At 47.3% G+C, this 20,786-nt stretch overlaps 5 protein-coding genes and 2 non-coding genes across 7 annotated transcripts; 2 read left to right on the top strand and 5 right to left on the bottom strand.

Annotated features, from left to right (window-relative positions):
• Positions 1–2,004: 2,004 nt before the first annotated feature.
• Positions 2,005–2,790, bottom strand: LOC145469590 (uncharacterized). The gene is made up of 2 exons (XM_081453345.1): positions 2,340–2,790; positions 2,005–2,303 (listed from the first exon to the last, which is right to left on the bottom strand). Exons 1-2 carry the CDS (start codon positions 2,788–2,790, stop codon positions 2,005–2,007), a joined length of 750 nt encoding a protein of 249 aa, XP_081309471.1.
• Positions 2,791–3,011: 221 nt separating this feature from the next.
• LOC145469591 (uncharacterized) lies at positions 3,012–3,687 on the bottom strand. Its single transcript, XM_081453346.1, has one exon. The coding sequence runs from the start codon at positions 3,685–3,687 to the stop codon at positions 3,028–3,030; it is 660 nt and encodes a 219-aa protein (XP_081309472.1). The 3' UTR covers positions 3,012–3,027.
• Positions 3,688–5,278: 1,591 nt separating this feature from the next.
• LOC145469589 (uncharacterized protein F54H12.2-like) lies at positions 5,279–6,678 on the bottom strand. The gene has a single exon (XM_081453344.1). The coding sequence runs from the start codon at positions 6,662–6,664 to the stop codon at positions 5,282–5,284; it is 1,383 nt and encodes a 460-aa protein (XP_081309470.1). The 5' UTR covers positions 6,665–6,678; the 3' UTR covers positions 5,279–5,281.
• A 3,947-nt stretch (positions 6,679–10,625) lies between these two features.
• On the bottom strand, positions 10,626–11,522 carry LOC145470888 (uncharacterized). Its single transcript, XM_081454769.1, has one exon. It carries the CDS (start codon positions 11,520–11,522, stop codon positions 10,701–10,703), a length of 822 nt encoding a protein of 273 aa, XP_081310895.1. The 3' UTR covers positions 10,626–10,700.
• Positions 11,523–13,054: 1,532 nt separating this feature from the next.
• Trnam-cau (transfer RNA methionine (anticodon CAU)) lies at positions 13,055–13,126 on the top strand. The gene has a single exon. It is a non-coding gene; the product is annotated as a tRNA-Met (tRNA).
• Positions 13,127–14,942: 1,816 nt separating this feature from the next.
• Positions 14,943–15,014, top strand: Trnah-gug (transfer RNA histidin (anticodon GUG)). Its single transcript has one exon. It is a non-coding gene; the product is annotated as a tRNA-His (tRNA).
• A 1,911-nt stretch (positions 15,015–16,925) lies between these two features.
• Positions 16,926–20,529, bottom strand: LOC145470889 (uncharacterized). Its single transcript, XM_081454770.1, has 2 exons — positions 20,145–20,529; positions 16,926–19,185 (listed from the first exon to the last, which is right to left on the bottom strand). Exons 1-2 carry the CDS (start codon positions 20,217–20,219, stop codon positions 18,475–18,477), a joined length of 786 nt encoding a protein of 261 aa, XP_081310896.1. The 5' UTR covers positions 20,220–20,529; the 3' UTR covers positions 16,926–18,474.
• Positions 20,530–20,786: the final 257 nt, after the last annotated feature.

The following is a 20,786-nucleotide window of genomic DNA, read 5'->3' as shown; positions in this document are numbered from 1 at the left end:
TCGTAACAGTCTTGCCAGTACCGTATGGATTCGTCTTTCTTTTCCAACTCGAGTTCAAGACTTTGAACGGTTCGCTTGCCTTTACCGCACTCCCTGCACAACTCGATGCACCCACCGGGCGGTGTGGTATCTCGTTTCGTTTGACAGGTTTGGCAGAAGTCACCGAACTTTAAAGCCATGTACTCTTGATACAGGTCGTGGTACCTCTTGTTCAAGTAATCGTACGAGTCTTTCCATCGGGCTTCGCGACGATTGGCATCTTGCAACAACTGCACGAGTTTAGGAATGGTATTGTTGGACTCGTCTTCTTTTCTCGGCGGGAAATTGGGTATGACGTCGATCCCCTCCAAAGGGTAACCGTCTTCGCCGCGTCCTTTCACCGTACACAACATGCTTTGAAACAACCGTGTAATCCGCTCCAGAACCCCGCTCCGTTCTGACTCAGGAGATGCTCTCTTCGACGCTTGAGAGAGTTTTTGCGTCTACCCACTTCGCGCAGAACCTTTTTATGTCTTTTCAGTTTCCCATAAGTCGTCGCGTCAATGGGGATCCTCTTTTTCAGCAAATTGAGAACCATCTAGCTGATGGCGTTGATCTGATCTCTGTCGGCGTAATGCAACATCCGTTGACGTTTATTTCGATTGGCTTCTTTCAGGACGCCCGTCAAGAAACGACGTTGTCGTCGCAACCGCTTCATCGTTCACGTCTAACGTCCGGTTGGTTCGTCACGCTCTTTTATTCACAAGTCTTGGAGAAGGTCCAACATTGTACTGGCCACGGTGGTGACCAGTTTACCAAGACCCTTTCCCCTTTGGACCCTCCTCCTTCTTCCTACTCCCACTCGACGTAATCCCACTCGACGTCTCCTTCGCCTTCGTCTCACCATGACGTGTTCTGACACGCACGCACTTTTCCCATTGAATGACGTAGGCAAGTGATCACGTGTCCTTTTTATAGAGGCACGTCTGAACGTTTCAGGGAATCCAATTATTCATATCCAACCACTTTTCCATCGCGGAGTCACTCTTCTTCGAATGTCTGTATAGTGCTTCCATCCTTGTTTCAATTTTTCTCTATTCAAACCGCTAGTTAAACTGTCGAGAAACCCTTTTCCCGTTTGGGTCCTCCTTCTTCTACGTACTCCCACTCGCCGTCGTCTCCTTCGACTTCTCCTCGCCATGTCGGGTTTCCACCTTGAATGATTCACGAAGGGATCACGTGTCCGTTTTTATAGAGGCGCGTGAACGAATCGTGTTTCGTAGTCTCGAAGGTACCGGTCGTACGTGGGAGGTGTGAAATCCGTCACCACGTCGTCCAACGTTTGCATCTTGATCAAAAACCCATCCAATTCCTCCACACCGCCCAGAGCGTAGTTCCGCAGTTCAGTCAACGTCTTTTCGTACGTCGTGTAAGCGAATTGAGTCATGTCCATCTTGAGCGAATACTTCTTTAATTCGTTCCATCCTTTCAGCACGGTGGCCAAAGCCGTCAATCCTACCGCCACGTACCCGTCTTTCCACACGGATCCCACGACGATGCTCGCTGCCGCAGTCAGTAAGGCCAGTCCGTTGAGAATGGCGTTGCACAATTTGTAGTAACCGAACATCTGCCTTCGACACCACCAATACTTGTGGTAGAAAGCGTACAGTCCATCCAAACGTCTCAACATGTCCAAATCCACCACAGAGGTGAAAGGTTCATCCAATAAACAGACCGAAGTACTCATGACTCTTTTCCAACCACTGCCAAACGTAGTCTGACTTTCTGTCGGGACGTTCGATCCTTTTAGCTTGTTGCTTGTATTCCCAGATCTCGTCCTTGAAGGCGGTTTCTACGGATTGGTTCAGGATGTCCTGGACTTGTCTGTAACTATCGCACTCGTCCGCGATACGTTTCATGTCTTCGTGATCCATGCTGGTCGCATCCCAGTAAGAGCGTGAGCATCGACATAGATGCAGGAAGTAGGGGAACCACTTGACTTCGCTTCTCATCATGTTGACGTTCTCAGTTTCGTACACTGGTCGAATTGCGAGTCACCGTAGGACGTTGTCCGTTCTTATAGGTAGTCGTGATCGTATTCGTAGTGGTGATGCCTGCGATTCGTCGACCCGCTGCCGTCTGTTGTTGCTGGCGCAAAATCTCCTCCAATTGTTGCTGCATCTGGGCTTGGTCGAGAACACGGGCGCCTCGACTTCTTCTTCTTCTTCCTCCGCGACCCGATCGAATCGACGAAGGTGGTGTGGAGTCACCACCACTTCCACCCCCACCTCCACCTCCACCTCCACCTCCGCCTCCGCCTCCGCCTCCGCCTCCGCCTCCGCCTCCGCCTCTGCCTCTACCTCTGCCTCTGCCTCTGCCTCTTCCACCGCTACCACTAGCGCTACTTCTTCTGCGGCTTCCGGAATCGCTGGAGGACGTCGGTGTATTTTGACGTGGGACGCGTCTCGGTCGTTTCCCTCCTCGAACGGCTCGTGACAAAGGTGTGGACATTGTTATCCTGGGTGCCCCGACACCCGACGTGACATTGGCGCGCGACACGGATCCAGCGCTGCCGACACCCACCGTGACGTTGGTCTGTGGCACAACCGAGCCTGCGGTGCCTACTCCGACGGGCGAGACATTGGGCAGGGGTGGTGTCGGCAGTGACGATAGCGGTGAAGGAGGCGTGTTCAGACTCGTACCCACACCCGCTGCAGACGGAACGGGTGTACTCGTTCGAGTCAAGGGAGTCCAAGGCGAGTAATCTTCCAGAGCCGAGAAGTTGAAATCGTCACTACCATAAGAGCTCATTTTTATCCATGTGCCTCTCTCTTTCTATCTTCTTCTCGGCGAGTTCTCGTTGCTTATGAACCAAATAGTCGAAACCTTCACCATTATATGCGTTTAGGATGGACCGTACTTGACGGTAGCTCTCGCATTCCGTGACCTGTCTCATCGGTTCGTAGTCCAGCTCGTGGGAGTTCATGATGTATTTGAGCCTGTTTTTACACAGGTGAATGAATAGCGGAAACCACTCGACTTCGCTCCTCAGCATGACGGGGTTGCAAACTGATGGCATCGTACGAATCCTTCGTCTTTTAACACATGGCTGAGAACGCGTTGATCGTCCTGACTGGCTGGATGAAGATCCAATAGCATGTATCCGTAAGGTCGATCGGTGACCTTGCGAAACGTGTCCAACACCTCCTGCCATTGCGTGGGAAACGATTGCAGAAGTAAATTCCGTATCCCCAACTGATCCCTAGGGTTCTTGAAGGCCGCGATGTAATGAGCGTTGCGGGAAATGGTCTTGGCGAATTTTCCGTTGGGGAATAGATCCTGACACAAGTAAAGTACCGTGATGTTACGATGATGCGAGTGTTTGGTGAAGAGATCCAACACGCGCTTGTCGTTACCGCCCTCGTCCATCAGATCGTCCAGGACCAACACACCCCCGCCAGGAAACCATCGGGGTAACTGGTCGCTGTCGGGGATGCCTTCGTAAAACTTGACTCCACCTTTCTTGAGCTTTTGGAAACCGTCTTGCCACGATCCGTAGCAGTAATGAATACTCTTCGGTGTTTGTTGGAACAAGTCGCCGTTCTCCAAGAGCAGTTTGGTCGTGAACACCGTCTTGCCGCACCCCGACGGACCCGCTATCAACAAACTCGACGGTGTGTGAAATTGAAACGCTTTGCGTCGTTCCATGATCTTGAAAAAATGGTCCAGGGTTTCGAGACGCTCCGTTTTTTATCTGAACAACTTGGCCAATGGGGTCTTGACGGCTGGGATGCGTTTCAACAGACCCAATAGGGTGACCTTACGATTGAAACAGATGGGTTTCTTCTTGGCACGGCTCTTGATCTTGGCCATGGCCCTCTGGGCAGCGGCTCTCTTGGGACGTCCTTTTTTCTTGGCAGGCGCCGATCTCTTTTTTCGAGGTTTTTTCTTGGCGAATTTTCTCAAGTCTCCGAACTTGTCTTCGTACCAATGCCTCTTTTTCATTCTTCTTTTCCTATCTTCTTTCACGGAAAGCTTCGGTTTGGCGGGTGCGGCTCTCTTGGGTTTCCTACGCGTGGTCACGGTCGCGGGTAATGCACCGGTGTCCAGGACAGACGGCGGTTGAAAAGACACTTGTCTTTTGGCGGGTTGAAGTATTTTCAGATTGAGCTTCCGTTTTGGCGGTTGGTTTTTCTTGAAATGAGCCTCACTGGGTTGAGGCGTCTTTCCGCCCGCTTTTCCATAGCGTTTCTCTAACCTGGCTATCACGTCGTCCAAATGTCTATGCCCTTGAAACTGAAGAGCCATGATGTGTCTTGTTTTGTCAGTAAATCCATAATGAACCGTTTTATTTTCCTCCGCCCCTTTTTATGCACTCACAAAGTGATGGTGTAAGGACTTATTGCCGTAGCGAAGCACGTGCCAATACGGGTAACACCTGTAATCTCGACTAGCGTTCGTTTGAAGTCTGGCTTTCGAGCGCAAGTGGAACAGGACGTATCGAAGCCAATGATCTTTTTCCAGGTCCAGTATGAATCGGACTCGACGGTAACTGTCGCAATCCAAAATGCGTTCCATGACCTGTCGAAGAGGATTGTCCGAGGACAATTTCGTCGTCTCTTTTCGACACAGTTCTAAGAATCGAGGGAACCATCGGACTTCACTACGCAACATCCTTTTCTCGAAAAAATGAACCTCTTTTATTTCGAACAGCTTACTTTATAACAAATGACGCACTCCTCTGGAGGAACCGCACGTGTCCTGGTGACACGTGGTTTTCCAAATCTTGCGCCAATCCAATTCGTCCACGATCAGACGTTCTAACATCTGTCCTACTTTACGATCGTTCTCCACAAACTCGTTTTTCTTAAAACGATTCAAGAACTCGTTCATGTCACGACCTTCGGCTCGGTCGATCAGGAACATCAGGGCGTAACTACCGCAACTCTGACTGAACAGGGACTGTAGACTCTTGCCGTTGTGAATCTGGTACTTGAAATGACGGTCCAACCAGGCTTGGATCGGTCCGGCGGTTCCGTACGTGTCCAACGATAGACCGTAACTGTCCAGGATCTCGCACTTGTTCTTGTCTGCCCACAAAGCGATCCAATGAAATCCCGGTTTGTCGTGAGGGTCCGTGTTCACGATGTAAGCGGTCGGTCCCTCTTGAGGTACTGTCCTCGGAAGCCGATCGCAAGGGACCGTGCCGTGAAAAACACAGCAGAGCGACGGATTCGTCCGTGCCAAATAATCCAACTGTAAATTATTCAAGGCTACTGTCTCCATTTTTTCTTCTTTCTTCTCACTGGTACACGTCGTAGAGGACGACTCGGTTCTCGTTGATCTCAAGCATGTTCTCGAATTCGCCGTACAACAAGATGGTCAGGTTTGAGCCTGGATTGTCTGCAAAATCGATCACCAGACGCAGTTCACCTTCCTGCTGGGGGTTCAACACTGGACTGTCCAAACATCCATTGGCCGTGTTATCAAATACAAACAGGTTGCATCTCTTGTCGTGTCCCCAGTCCTCTTTCCGGACCATGTTTCCTTTTCCTCGGCACAAAGCTCCCGAGGCTTTGAGGAATCTTTGGTAACCTCTCAGATCTTTACTGGTATCGTCGTGTTTGAGCTCCAAGGTCTCGTAGGGGTACTCTTCACCTCTCACCAATTGTTTGATGGAAGAGAGATTGAATTGTTCGAAACTGAACGGATTGACTGTGATAGTTCCATTGAAGGCTGTTTGTTTCATCAACACCACCACCAACCGATTAGGCAATTTACTGTGGAAAGGATTGCTGCACTCGAAATGACGATTGTCGTTGGGATGCGAGTAAGTGCGAATTTCACCTCTCACCGTGGGGTAAGTAGCCACTCTTCCACCTTTCATGCTGGTCATGAGTTCTCGGTACACCGAGGGAGTCACTCTCACTTGAGACAGGAACAATCTCACTTTCACGTCAGCTTCAGTCAGTCTGAGACTAGTGGCACCGTCCCATCGGACTGTCCACAGAGCCGGGGCATTGAAGTACATGTCGATCTGGATCTGTACACCGGGTACCAGCAACTTGCTGAGATAAAACACTTCCAGGTAAGGTTTGAACCTCAAAGTCACTCTCTTTCCACCAAAAAACTGAATTCGACTTTGAACCATGTTCTTGAGATCTTGGGGCAAAGCAGCATAATCGGCGTGAGCAGGATCCAACTTATTGGCTGTCATCACATCGGCTTCTCCGCGACTGGGTACACCGAGACAATTGTACCAACCCTCGGGTGCCAGGATCGTGTCACCGTCCTCTCGGTCGTGGTTCAACAACGCTTCGATGTAGGCTTTGTAGTGGTAAGTATCGGTCTGGGGGCTGATGAGAGTCCCATTCAATCTCACATTGATCTGTTTGAAGAGGGTGTGGACCAGATTGTTGGCGAGTCCGATCAGAGTCGCTTGTGCCAAATTAGCTCCAGCAGCCGTCTTGACGGCCAACTCCACTTCGAAGAAACTCTCGTTCAAGTCGATGAAGTCTTCTTGAGGATCGATTTGGAAGGTCACCGGGTTGATCCCCGTATTGAACGGATTGATTCTCACCTCACGTCGCGACGACATGCTGAGATCCGTGGGAGGCGTGGTGAACAGGTCCAGGCGAGGGTTACGAACCCCCGCCGATCTAGCGTGAGCCACGAGGTCCGTCATCGTCGTCTACGGCGTCTTTTTCGTCTCCTTCTCAGTGCCGACTTTACCCAACGATAGTCTGGGAGTTTTGAACGTCTCCGGAAGAGCGAACCCCCTTTATACGTACGTATCCCTCCGGGGAGACGTCTCACGCGTCTCGAGTAGATGGGAATCATGATCCAAACAGGTCTTTTCTTCTTCTCTTACCACCAAACACGCGTTGGAACTCTTCCGTCGCTTTACGTTTCCCGGAGCGTATGGCTCCCCGCTTTAACCCGGCGAGTGCACCTTTCCAATTGGGCTTTCCTCCTTTGCCACCCGATTTTAAACCTTTCAGACCCTCCATGGCCGATTCTTTCAGAAAGTCCTTGAGAATGCCGGGACCACGTTTCTTGAGTCCTTTCCAAACCTGACCGAATATGCCAGATCCCGATTGGTATCCGTCGGGATGAAACCGTACCAAAGATCCCCCGATCATGATCTCATAAAGTGTAACGTCACGATCGTATTGCCGGCTCCAAAGGTCGTCAGTTCTCCAGTTGCCTCAGCCACTTGCACCTCTATAATGTCCAGTACCTCACTGCGCACGGGAATATATTGAATGTGAACGGGATCGAAGTACTGAGTACCTTCGCCTCTTCGAATCAAGTTGACCTGCCTCAGTAAATCCGTGACTTGATTTCCCACCACACTTCTACCTCCCGCGTTAGTGTAGACGAGCACGGATCGCGAACTGTCTCCCAGCACCACCTCGAAGGCTTTGTTCAGGTTCATAAAACGCCAATTGCAATAGATGCTGAGTGTTAAAAAATCTGCATCTCCTCTATCCGAGTGAACATTCCAAAAGACATATTTTCCGTCTTTGTCTTTTATGTCCCCTTGGGCGCTGATGTTCGGAATGACATCGTCGATAAATTCTACCTGCAAGTTAGGTCCCAGATCGTAACCACCGCCGTCTTTCTTTTCGAGCCATCCCATTTTCAAAGCCATTTCAACATGGATGTTGAGTTCAGGGATCATATTATCGTTAGGACGTACGATGTCTTTGTTGTCCATGACTAGGTCTTCACCCTCCCACTTGAACTTGATGTAGGATCTTTTCCCGTCGTTTCCGACATATTTGGCGCCCATTTTGGGACCGTCGAACGCGAAGATGCGTTGTCGCTCGAAATAGGCGATCATGGATTTCATGAGTCCAACACCGTCCACGTCGTAGAACACCTTTTTGAGTTCCTCCGTGGTGAAGTAAGCTTCCGCATAAATGATGCGACCACTCGGATCGTATCGCCTCCAGGTCACATGAGTCCAGGTGGTGTCACCCCCAGAATCGATGAAGGAAGGCAGCGTCACGCGCGCATCTGGCATGGAGATGCTAAACAACCCCACTTTCCATCCATGTCCCTCCAGGTGTATGGGATTGGGTAACCTGATCTTGAAACTGTTCGACTTGTTCTCCGGAAACTCGTTCTTACTGCCGTTACTGGGTAAGCTGATGTAAAAATCACGCATCCTCTCTCTTGAAATGCAACGTGATCGTGGTCACACCCGACGCAAAGTCCACCAGTTGTCCGTCTTCCTCGGACACTTCAGTCTCGATAATGTCCAAAACGGCCGTACGCACCGGTAGATATAGGCTGTGTCTCGGTTGAAGGTCGACCACGTCAGGATCGTAACGCACTTGTTTCAACAGGGCCGTGACTTGATTTCCCGTCACCATACTCTGTCCCACATTCGAATACACGAACAAGGAACGACGATTGTTACCAAACGCTTCTGCGTAACTGCGATCCAGGTCCGTGAAGACCCAATTGATGAAACAACTCAAATGTAAGGTGTCCGTGTCGATCTTGTAAAAGAGTTCGTCCCCGTCGTTCTGTCCTATGACCAAGTCCGTGGCCGTGGGTACGACTCCATTGGGAAATTCTTTCCTCAGGTGGGGTCCCAAGACGTAACCCGGTTGTCCGTTCTGTAATCTTCCCATCTTGATCCATTTCATCCTCTGGGCCAATTCGATGCCGATGTTCATCTGCGGGTAGACGCGTTTACCATTGATCAGGAGACTGCGACACGTTCTCGAATTGTCCAGGACGCATTCTCCCTGCTCGGCCCGATGCATGACCGTGTACAGCAATTCGTTGGGACTGTCTTTCTTGTACAGGGTCACGTCGACATCCGTTCGATCTCCTAACCTATGCAGGTATCGATCACGTATCATGTTCATTAACTCGGTACCACTCCTCGGCGTGAATTCCAAATCGCCTTCTCGCGTCACTCCAGGGACCCGCGTGTATAGGTTTATGGACGCGTTCACCATATCGATCCACCAGAATTCAAACAGAATAGATCTCTTCAAACCCATCTTACGCGTCGCGGACGGAAACGAGAGGTCGCTGATACCCACTTTCCAGTCAGGTTCTCTCAAATGCAACGGGTTCGGCAGACGGTTCTTGAAACTGTTGGACTTGTTGTCCGCGAACTCGCTCGTGCTGGCATTGCTCATCAACTGCACGTAAAAGTCTTTCATTTTTTCGTCCTGGGCTTTTGGGTCACGTACAAGCCCCTTTTATCCACCCAACTGTCGTACTTGACTGGCCAACCTTTCCAACGCACCAAGACTTTATCCCCTTTTCGTTTGACGATCTTGTCGATGCGGAACAGATCGTCGTCTTTCACGTTCACCTTTTGCAAATCTTGCGCGTAAAACGTACCCTCGACCGCCGTACCGTCCCATTCTTCCACCTTGTACGTGGTGACCCTCCCAGGACGCACCCGGCGTATCACAAACACCTCTTCGGTCCATCCGGGTAAATACCCTTTCTTGAACTGACGGAACTTCTTGTTCAGTCTCACACGATCCCCGACTTTGAGTTGCGGTTTCTTCAATTTCCCTTTTTTCTTTTTACCGTAAAGAGTCTCCCACACGTCCTCGCTATTGCCCAAAGTCACTTGATCGGGAGCCATCTTGATACTGCGATGATACGAGCGATTGTACCCTCGGACCAACTCTTGTAACACGGGCACATACGTCATCGTATTCTTCACGGTGAAGTACCGGTACATACGTTCCTTCAGGGTCCGATTGAACCGTTCCACCACACTGGATTTCGTATCCCCGCGCGTCGAAAAATGATGAATGCCTTTCTGCTTCATCAAATCCTGAAACGTCTTGTTGTAGAATTCCTTCCCGTCGTCCGTCTGGAGATTGAGGGGTTTTCTACCTCCTTTCAGGATCTTGGCCATGGCTTCCGTTACCGCTTTACCCGTCTTGCTCTTCAAGGGCTGGACCCAGGCGTGCTTGGAAAACACGTCCACCACCGTCAAGAGGTAACGATACCCTCGATTGTACCTCGAAATATTGATCACCTCGATCAGGTCGGCCGTCCACTGCTCGTCGATGCCGAACACTACCACCGGGACCGTGGGAAAACGACGACGTCTGGGTTTGTGCAACGTGTACCCCAAATCCCGTTGCAGGACCTCGCGAGCACGTCGTACCGAGATCTTATTGGCCTTGGCGAATCGCGTCAGACCGCCTAGACTACCGGGTCTGGAAGGATCCCGATACCGTCCCAATAACGTTCCGGTCGAAAGCGGCTTTTGCTTCTTCTTTTGACCCTTCTTCATAGTCGATAAAGTTTGTACACGCACTGTCTCCACAACTCGAAACGTTGCTCCCGTACCTCGAGATACTTCTTAAATGAATCGGGTTGTCGTTTCAGCCACAAGATATAAACGACAAAACGCATCACGTTGGGTTCGACGTCGGTATAGTCAAACACCTCCAAGGGCGAATCGCTGAAATTGTAGGGGATGGGTTCACCCTTACCGTATCGTTCGTAGACACTAGTGCACTTGGAACACAAGGTCGTCCAACACCATCGATCGTTCATGGTCGTACACATTCTCGAGATCAACCAACTCAAGACATGAGACATAATGATTTGAACCCAATTCTTTATTCACACTTTCTTATATGTACAAAAACGTCGTGCCTGATTGGTTCTTACGTAAAAATCGACTCTGATTGGACAACACGAAAAAGAAGGCGAAAAAAGACTTAGTCCGAATCTGAAAAGTACTGAGCATATTCCGTGTTCTTACATTCTTGACCGTACTCATTATCACAGTCTTCCTCATAGGTATCCATGGCATAATATTTACAACTTCTCCAATCACATTTACCGGGTCTCCACTTCAGGGCTTCCTCCTCGTCCCCCTTCACATAGAATGCTTGGCGCATACTCTCTCTACACTCACCACACAGGTCATCCTCATCCGCTTCAAGGGCACGGAAGAAAAACCGATCCTTCCACTGATCACGCTGACGCATGATATCGTAGATCAACTCTTCCAACTTCAGACACGTTTCCTTGTGAGCGCACCTGTTGAACGTCAGTATCTCCTCCACCTTGGGACTCTTGTCCGACTCCCTTACCCGTAGTGACAAGTCGCGAGCGAACCGCAAGGGTTCAAACAGATCACGGATGACATCGCTCATCATGTACGTGAGGTGATCTGTGGCGATAAAACAGGCACGCTCGGCGTCCAGGGTGGGATCCCGACAATGAATGAATTTGAATTGACCGCTACCACTTCTGTACATCACACGACACCACTCACCGCAGAATAAAAACACGTGTTCGTTCTTTTTCATCATCTCCAAAATCGTACCACCCCAGTCAGGACGACGTCTCATCAAGAGCTCAAAAGACCACAGACTATCGGGTATTTGACCTAACGGTTCGAAGAGATTGTCAAAAATGTACATGTCCACTCTGACATCCGGAATGGCATCGAGATCTCTTAAAGTGTGTACCTTCTGATCCACGATCTGCTCCACGAGGTCCCGAATCTGGTTCGAGTTGCTATAGTAAGTCATCTTGCCTCGTCAAACCTCTTTCTTCCTAGATACGACAATTCAGGATGGTACTCCGGGTCTCCCCAGTCAGTCAGGTGTCTTCGAAGCCTAATGAACAAGAGATCAACCACGTGTAATTCCAAGTTAAGTATCCTCGTATAGGACGATATTTCGCCTTCTTTTTCGATTGCGTCCAAATTGTCAGAAGCTCGATTCAAATATTGTCTCAGATCTTCAATGATCTCTTCAATGTCCTTGTCATTCAAAATCCTATGAGTCATCACCGCGTCGAGAGCAAGTCGAGAATGATTCGCTGCGACCCACGGGCTCCTTTTATACCCGCGCTGTGGATCCACTTTCACTCCGTACACGTACTTTCCCGGATCACGTGCTCACGTGCTCACTTCAGATCCACCAATCGGAACGAAGACCGTCACATGATCCCATCACACCACACGTCACTGATTGGTCGTCAAAAACGTCCATAAAGTCGAACCACGCATTCCATCACGAGTCACTTTTCTCAGCAATCGTCATGGATTCACACGTCGAACCCGACAGGAAAAGGAAAAAGAAAAAATCGTCCAAAAAGAAACTGGAACTGCTCTTGCCCAAGAGAGTGGAAAGAGAAGGTAAACTACAATCCACCTTAGATAGATGGTTATTCAAAAAACCTAGTTCCAGACTACGTTTCAACGAACGCGTCCTCTTCAAAGAAATCACCCCGGACTCGGTCAGTTGGACCACCGTCCCTCTCAAAGGCTTCTCGCGACCATGGAGCGCCTTTTCGATCAAACGCCAAGAATGTAAAAGCCAAATGAAAAGTAACCATCGGAAGCGAAGGCAAAGACTGACTCCCAAAAACGTTAGAAAAACCAGACACATCCTAGAAACCATGCTACGAGAAAACACCTTGTTGGGATACTAACTCTATCTTCCTCATATAGACTCTGAAAAGCTACCTGCCATTCAAGGTGGATGCATGACCGTGATCAGAGACTCACCTCCTCGAACCATTCAAGTCCTGGAAGCCGTGGGACTCGACAGATTCAAGAAAGACAACGTCGTAGAAGTACCACCTGAAGTGGACGCCCTAGGAGAATCCACCGAAGTCCAAGTGTTGGAGGAATTCGACCCCGATCAGTTCCTGAACCAACTGAAACCCCAAGATTCCCTCTGCCCACGTTGCATGGTACCCCTGACATACGGAAGCGTGCGAACCCCAGACGGTGGTACCTGGGAGTATTACCGATGCCCCTCTTCCAGATTCTACACCAAGTGTTATGTGACCTGTGGCGTCAAAGAGGTGGGCACTTACCTGAGACGCGTCGAAGAACAGACCCACCCCTGCTACAGGAACATCGACCCAGCCCGTTTCCGATGTCTATGCAACAAGTCCCTGGTCTTAGCCACCTCCCACTCCCAGTCCAACCCAGACAGGCTCTATCTCAAGTGTCCCAAGCGTACCTGCAAGTTCTTTCAATGGATCGACGAATACCCACGAGGAGTCGCCGAAGCCATACTGATTAACGGACAGGACCCAGACTAAGAAAGGCAGGGTAGCGCAGTGGAAGCGCGTTGGGCTCATAACCCAGAGGTCCGAGGATCGAAACCTCGCCCCGCCCATTTTTCCAAAAACACAGACACAGTTTTTTGTAAAAAACACACTCCGATTTTTATTTCACAAATATTTACACGTTTGGTAATCTATCCTCAGCGTCGATCATGGCTCTCATTGTCACTTGATTACAATGGTTAAACGTACTGTAATAAAAGTCAATTGTGAGGACATACCGTCTCGCTGTCTTCTTCTGTCTCTTAGTCCACGTGGACTGAAAGGGCTCAAACCCGTAACACAGCATCAGTCTATGAAATGTGATCCTGTCCACAGGCGGCTTCACTTTAAGGTCCCATACAAGGTTCTTATATATAGTACGGATCGAGTTGAATAAAGTTCTCCCGAAACACTTCTCGATTCTAAGGTACTGGTACATACTTCGGGTCCAGTTCTCCCTCTGCTCGTCCATGAAAAATAAAATCTGGTGAAGCATCACCTCGAGCTGACTGGAATCTTTGAGCTGTGTCAGCCATCGCCGACCCACCAACAAATCCCGGATGGGAAAGTTCATGTCCTCATAAAATCTGGTCCAGGGTGCCTGCATTTGATCAATGGCTTCCTCATACGTAGTATCAGGCTTTCTCGGCACATGGTTTTGTAGTCCAATCTCCCTCAAGGCCATATTGACGCTCAATACAAGTTCAAAACTCAGAGTGAGGATCGGGGCAGCGCGGATTCGCCTTATGAAGATCCGACCAGCCAATCACAGATCGAGACCAAGTCACGTGTTACCCCAGACCCAGGGGATAGGGGGTATCCCCCTACCACACCCCTCACGGTAGGAGACTGAACACCATTATACCGCGTGTATAAAATAAGCGAGTCGGACCGTCAAAGGCACTCTGAGTTATTTCAACTTGTATGAGCGCCCATTACAGAAGACTCTGCATACTCTCGTTGCTGTGGCTTCTCAAGGTACCGAGTAAGTATGGAAATATTAGAGCGGTGTAAAGCAGAGTTGACTACCTGGGAAAAGCGGGTAAGAGAGTGGATGAAGGACGAAGAAGAGACCCCTTTGTACAGGGACTTAGAACAACTTTCAGATTTTATCAGTGTGGCCCTGGACCAACTAGATCTCCTGGGGCTGGAAGAGAGGTTGGGCGTCCTTGACGAGGACGATACCAATGATTTGGTGATCCATGTAGACTGGGTACGCAGCACTTACCGACAATTGCTTCATTTTTAGCCATGGAACCACCCCTCCACTGCCACGTGTGCAAACAGCTGAGACCCTGCTGCCGACAACCGATCATAGAATTAAGCAGAAAAGGGAACCACACCCGATTCGTACGCTCGCTCACAGGTCCACTGAGAAAAGAATGGGGGCTAGGGTGCGTCTACGCCACCTGTTGCGGGGTCATCTACGGGATGTACCACAATCTGGAAACCAAATGTTACGAACCCGTCTTCCTGGGAAACGGTTACAACCAGGCCCTGTCACGTGTCAATCACGTGAAATCATACATTGATTGTTATCCTGAGGAAAAAGAGGGCGCCGGTCAATAGGACCGTGCACACGTCCCACACTGTCAATTTAAGTCATGGTGTGTCCAATAAAAAGTTGTTTTTGCTCTATTTTTCAGACTCCATGTCTCGATTTCCTAAATACGAATGTCTATGGTGTAAGGAAGGATTCACTCCCAATCACAGTATCCAAGACTACTTCCTGACACCCTGTTGCAACCAATTCTTTCACGGATCCTGTAAAGCCCTACACACCTGGTGGTTGAAACCCTCCGAAAGACACTGCCCTCATTGCAATACCGTGAATTTCGGACTGCCTCCCGATGACACTCCCAAAACCAAATCCTAAAGAGGTAAGCGCTTCGATGGTCTAATGGTTAAGACGTTGAGTTGTGGCCTCAAAGACCCAGGTTCGATTCCTGGTCGGGGCATTAAATTTTTTCTTTTTTCTTTTTTAGAGACCCCTGGCCTGTAAAATCCGTTTGGACGAACCCCACCCCGACGAAGACGTCATGCTCCTCTTCCTAGCCCAACACTTTCCCTACCCCTGGTACATGCGAAGAGACCTCTCCAAAGTCTGGCCCTTCGGACGCGTGTTCGAATCCTCCTCAGGCCTTCACGGAGAATTTCTCACCCCACAAACCATGATGCTATCCCTCGTACATCTAGGAACCAATGACCTGCAAGCCCTAGAGACGATGAAAAAAATCACGCAACAAACCATGTACATTCTCTCTTTAAAGGATCTTTATTAGTTTTTGTTACAAGCATAAAATAAAAAAATGTTTTTTCACTCCTCTGGTGACGTCATCTTTTCGATAAAGGCTGTGTACGCCAACTCTTCTCTGTCGCCCCAACCACTCTTCCACTCTTTCCATCCGGCCTCAAAACTCTCCGGCAACCTCTCCAAACGCACAGGATCCTTTTTTTCCAGAGACTCGTCCTCCAACATCTTCCTTGACATGGCCTGTCTGAACTGGATCACCTCATCCGCCAGCTTCGTCATCTCTTTCTTCAGGAGGATATCCGTACTGTCCCTAACGGAGCTTTTCATAATCTTTCCAAGAATACTATCCCGCACGGCATCCAACACTCTCTCTGCAAACTCCGCTCTCGGAATGTCCTTTGGCATCGTCCCCGCAGGAATACTAATCACCTCCACCGTCGTCTTGCTCTCCTCTGAAGACATCTTCTTGTCGCCGATCTCAAAACAACAATACTCACTCCACACTCACGCAAACCCTTTTATTCCCATACGAACCTCGATTTCATGCACGTAACAACCTCGATCTCATGTTCTCCTTATTTGAGCATGCACGTGACAACCTCGATCTCATGTTCTCCTTATTTGGACATGTTGCCCTTATTTGGGCATGGGCGCCATGTTTGACCTACCTATCGGCCATCTTGGATTTTAAAATTTAAGAGAATGTATGGGAAAAAACTGGTCACGTGGTATGATCCCTGGCTCCTGATTGGTTACGGCCCCAAGGAGCGTATATGACTACTACGGTCTAATAGAGGAAAGGCGCTTTCGACGAGTGCACTGAAAACGAAACTATTTCCAGCGCTAGCATCCACAGGGTTCCAGAAACACCCCGATCCTCGTTTTCCAATAACACTTTAACTCGTGAAGGCATCGTGCACGCAATCATGTTATTATCTGTGACAAACAACAGATATCTTAAGGAAAGCACGTACATTTCTAAGAAAACCTTACCCTTGTGACCTCGCGGTAAAAGAATCCAAAAAAAAAAAAAAAAGCTAAGGATGGAGGGGGGATATCAAACTGATTGCAGTTGACGTTGAATGAGCCAAGACCCAGAAAGATGATGCATATAAAATAAAATGACTGCCGCCGAAGAATTGCCGGGAACAAAAACAACAGCACTTCAACGAAGACGAAAGTCCACTTTGCATTCTTTATCTTAATCATACAACTCCCCTCCACCACCCCTAGAAGTCTTAAGGGGCGAGTCTGGTTACATTTTGAGCCCAAATGTGAAATAGTTAAGAAATAGAAAACATGTACCATGTTTCTATCGAGTTTTAGTATAAATCTACTAACTTTCTATCACGAATGACGTCCTCTGATTGGCTACGCTACTCACGTTCTATTTAAACAATAGAGTGTTTCTGTCGAGGAACTATCGGTTGATAGTTGCCCCGCGGAAATTTGATGTTCTTAAAACAAATATTTGCCCGAGAAGCGAAGCTTCGAGGGCAAATATGCTAGTTTTAAGAACATCAAATTTCCAAGGGACAACTATCAGACGGATAGTTCCGAGACATAAACACTCTATTGTCTTTATCGTTCACAGCTAAATTTTCTTCTGCGCGCCAGTTCAAAATTCATATTGAATTATTTTCAACTTTTTTAGATGAAAGCCGTGAAAGGTCGTTAAAACCAAATGTAAAATTTGAAAAAGAAAACAGACAAAAACCCACTTAATACATTTCAGCTGTTTACTTTCTGTAAGCCCGCTTCCTTACAGAAACATTTACACGGACGAGTACTATCCATCCGGGTATTTTCCTCGGACGGGCACTATGGGCTGATAGTGTCTCTCCACGGATGAACACTATCGCGTCATGTGATCAATTTAAACCAATAAGAATCGGAGGAAATTTAGTGGTGAACTATAATCTGTGATAGATAGTGAGTAGCGTAGCAGCGTGCGCTGGGAGCCGCTTCTTTGTGTTTTCGAAGTGTCTGTGAAGAGGATTTAGATGAAAGTTTTGAACGACTGGTAGATTTATACTAAAACAATTAGATTACTTGCACTCGATTACTATGCGTGATAGTTGACTCGGGCTGCGCCCGAAACAAATCGTAAAAATATAAAGTGATACTACACACCAAAACATCTAATAAGATATATATATTGAAGACCAGGGGAAGTTGATGTTTCCTTTAGTTGCTAAACAGGAACGACAAAAACTGAAGAATGTTTGGATATTTCAAATCCGTTTGTTCCTGAAAAAAACCTAAATTAAAGTATGTGGCGAAAGTACTCAAATAATCTGAAATGTTACTATATGTCCGTCAACTCGTGCCTAGACCCCGCGTGCTCCCTTGCGCCATTCTTTAATTATGCAAATGCTGCTCATTTCTTAGCTTTCCAAGAGCTTTCCTTGATCACCCTACTTATTTACAGTGATATGCTAACAAGAAGAGGTAAATAAAAGAAATTTTCGTAATAATTACGATTTATTTCTACATGTTTTAAAATTATCTTTTGGTTTCGGGTCGGAGACATAAGTAAGAAGTCCAGAACTGATCATAATTTATTAATAAAAGGTTGTTTAATTTAGGTTGCTGAGCTAGTTTTAAGCCCCTAAAGAGTAAAATCTTCAAAATATGCTCATTCCGGCTAGTTGTCCTGATTACGAAAAACGCAAAAAACTGCTTTTGAAAACAAAACCAGCAAGACTGCCGAGAACATTACAACTTTTGTGAGGACATTGGTTTAAAATTAGTACGCTGTTTTAGGGGTTTGCGTTTCAATCAATCATGTCTTTACAATAACACCTTTATTCTAACAGATCCAGTAAAACTACAGGAAGTATTTGTCAATTTCTGATGATGGCCACTGAGTTACTGATTTTTGATTATCTGATAAATAGACTGCCAGTAGTCCCTCTTTTGCATAGTCCGTCGAGCGTAAGCGTAAACCTAGCCGCGAGGAAAAAAAAACAGACAGCCGAGCACAGGATTTCGCGTGGCCATTTCTTTCTTACCGTTTTCTTTCGCGTCGCGCTCGACGAACTAAGCGAAACAGGGATTACTCATAGTCTATGTTGTGACGCATTGACAATTTCTGATGAACTTTTACTTTATCACGGCAAACGGTACGGGTAGGGAAAGAGATATTATTCCGCCACTGAAGATCAGTGTTCTCCTAAGTATCCGCCAAACCACCACTGGGTTGTAGAAGACGCATCTCGGGAGCAAGTGAATTCGGGGTTTAGTCCATCTCCATAGTAACCGAAGTAGTCTACTGCTCGCAGTCTTGAGCACTGTGGGGGAATAAATTCACAACCAGTATCATTGCTATCAATGTGAAGGAAGTAGCCGCCAGAATACTGCCAAAATCTAACTGTAGTGCCACTTCCACCAGCCTTCCCGAGAATGTTGATATACTCTACACGCTGACATTTCAACCATCCACCCTCTCGTAACATGATGTCGAAGTCGCTGAATTTTCCCCTGAGGTAATCTTTGTAAATGATTGTTCCGGCGCGAAGTTGGAAGTTGCAGGTTGCGCGCCAGTGGGTTGAGTGTTTACGGATGTTAGTCATTCGAGCCAAAGTCTGGCGGTAGATTTCCCAATTTGGAATTTCCTCGTTGACGGGAGCATCGTCATAAAATGCCCTGGATTTAAAATTGGTCATGTTCTGGTATTTCGTAGTCACCCAGGACATGACTAGAGTCCAAGCTGACAACGGCGGCTCACTTGAGAAGTCACAAAACGCCCGGTAAACCTGGCCGTTGTGGTCGAAAAGCACGTAGAGGCCAGTTCGGCGGATGCCACGCTGAAGGTAGTCCAAACAAGATCGAGGAATGTATCCCTGCATTATCAAGTCGGTGCCATGAACAGACTGAAATTAAGAATTGACACTACTATGGGTTAGTTATACTTATTGAGAAGAGAAGGTACCGAGACTCTATCTTTTATTTTTTGGTCTACCTTCCGTCAAGCACAATTTATATCTAATCTACTACTATTACTTGACTAGCAAATGCACTCGCATTTAAATACCATCATGATATCGGGCCCTAGAATCACAAGACTTTAACGTGCTGGCTATAAAATGATAAACAACTTATGATCACGAACCAAAAATGCTAAATTCTATACAAGTTATTGAGCTTCATAACACCACGATGGTGAAATGGATTTAAAACAGGCTCTAGATTTTGAAATACACTCTTTCTTTTCTGATAAGTATATTGTTTTTCCGGCCCAGGATGAATATTCTTATTTTTCTGCTTATTTTAGGCTGAAAATATTCTTTTGAATGTTCTTAGGAATACAAGGTGGATAATCTCGACACAACGTCAGGTTATTTGTCCTATCATGGCTTTGACGGCGTTAAAGTAATTTTGGAGCCAGACTATAGACAATAAATTCTAATATGACACACATAACTTCTTGCAGAAATGTTGTTAGCATCGAAAATTCAGCTAGTGCTGTTTTTTGGCCAGTTTTGCCGTTTGGAGAGAAGAAATATTTTCTATATGGTTAAGTTAAAACATATAATTGTGTTGTATTTACAAATTTTCAACGCTCAAAATCTCAGCCTCGGGGTTATTCTTAAAATATTCTTAAAATTGAGCAAATTTCGATATTCTTATAAAATACATTCTTATTAAAAGTAAAAAGCGTAAGTCCTTAGGCATAATTGCATGGAAGGACCGTGCGAGATGTGCAGTCTCGATTACTTCTGTCGCTAAGATATTCAGCAGTATCAGAGGCAGCAAAGTCTGGCTTCCAAATGTAAGCCAGGGACACGCCGATTTTAAAGTAACATGTATTTCAATGCTTATTTAAACTCACCAGCTTTCCTTCGAAGGTAGGAGAAGCCTTGACGAAAGTTGCAAGGAGCAGCAGCAGCGAAAGAAGGGATTTCATCTTTGCTTGAAAAAGGTTTCAAAACTAAGGGCAACACTGACTGTTCCGCTGGATTCGCATACGAGGGGCGATTGCGGCTATCTGCGACACTGTTCACTTTTATCAATACACATGATGACTTCTTTTAGTTCAGTCATACGATTTTCTGGTGAGGAGATGTTTAGTTATCAGCTGATATCTCGTGACTTGAAGCTTAGGCACCCAACGGATCGTTTCGGTAAATTATCTGTTCGGAAGGCCTTTTAAAATCCCCAGTGTTTTTCTTTAGCAAATTGTCATCTCGAACTTTCGTGATATGAAGGTAGTCCAAACAAGAGTTTGTGCTATTAAGAGACTGAAATTAAGAAACGACAAGATGATGGGCAAAACAAACAGGATCTAAAATTATTCTGCAATAACTCCTTGAACTGAATTGCACTGGGGGCAGAGTAGTCCTGCTTGTCCGTCACGCGATCGCATGTTTACAGTTTGATCACGTACAGTGATTTGAATCAACAACAGATCGTTTTGCGCTACAATAGTACGGTGAATTTAACTGGAAATAGAGTAAAATAGGACTCCTCTGCT

The sequence above is a fragment of the Orbicella franksi genome, chromosome 15 (assembly GCF_964199315.1).
Source record: "Orbicella franksi chromosome 15, jaOrbFran1.1, whole genome shotgun sequence".
In the NCBI taxonomy this organism is placed as follows: domain Eukaryota; kingdom Metazoa; phylum Cnidaria; class Anthozoa; order Scleractinia; family Merulinidae; genus Orbicella; species Orbicella franksi.
Note: the sequence above shows the minus strand (reverse complement) of the source record. Positions and strands in the feature narration are given on the sequence as shown.

What these genes read in the sequence shown, in the direction of transcription:
- LOC145469590 (XM_081453345.1), bottom strand. Translation starts at nt 2,790, where the DNA reads ATGAGCTCTTATGGTAGTGACGATTTCAACTTCTCGGCTCTGGAAGAT. An exon ending in AGGCAGAGGCAGAGGCAGAG is followed by an intron (nt 2,304 to 2,339) that starts GTAGAGGCAGAG and finishes GCGGAGGCGGAG; the next exon opens with GCGGAGGCGGAGGCGGAGGT.
- LOC145469591 (XM_081453346.1), bottom strand. Translation starts at nt 3,687, where the DNA reads ATGGAACGACGCAAAGCGTTTCAATTTCACACACCGTCGAGTTTGTTG.
- LOC145469589 (XM_081453344.1), bottom strand. Translation starts at nt 6,664, where the DNA reads ATGACGGACCTCGTGGCTCACGCTAGATCGGCGGGGGTTCGTAACCCT.
- LOC145470888 (XM_081454769.1), bottom strand. Translation starts at nt 11,522, where the DNA reads ATGACTTACTATAGCAACTCGAACCAGATTCGGGACCTCGTGGAGCAG.
- LOC145470889 (XM_081454770.1), bottom strand. Translation starts at nt 20,219, where the DNA reads ATGAAATCCCTTCTTTCGCTGCTGCTGCTCCTTGCAACTTTCGTCAAG. An exon ending in CTACCTTCGAAGGAAAGCTG is followed by an intron (nt 19,186 to 20,144) that starts GTGAGTTTAAAT and finishes TCTTAATTTCAG; the next exon opens with TCTGTTCATGGCACCGACTT.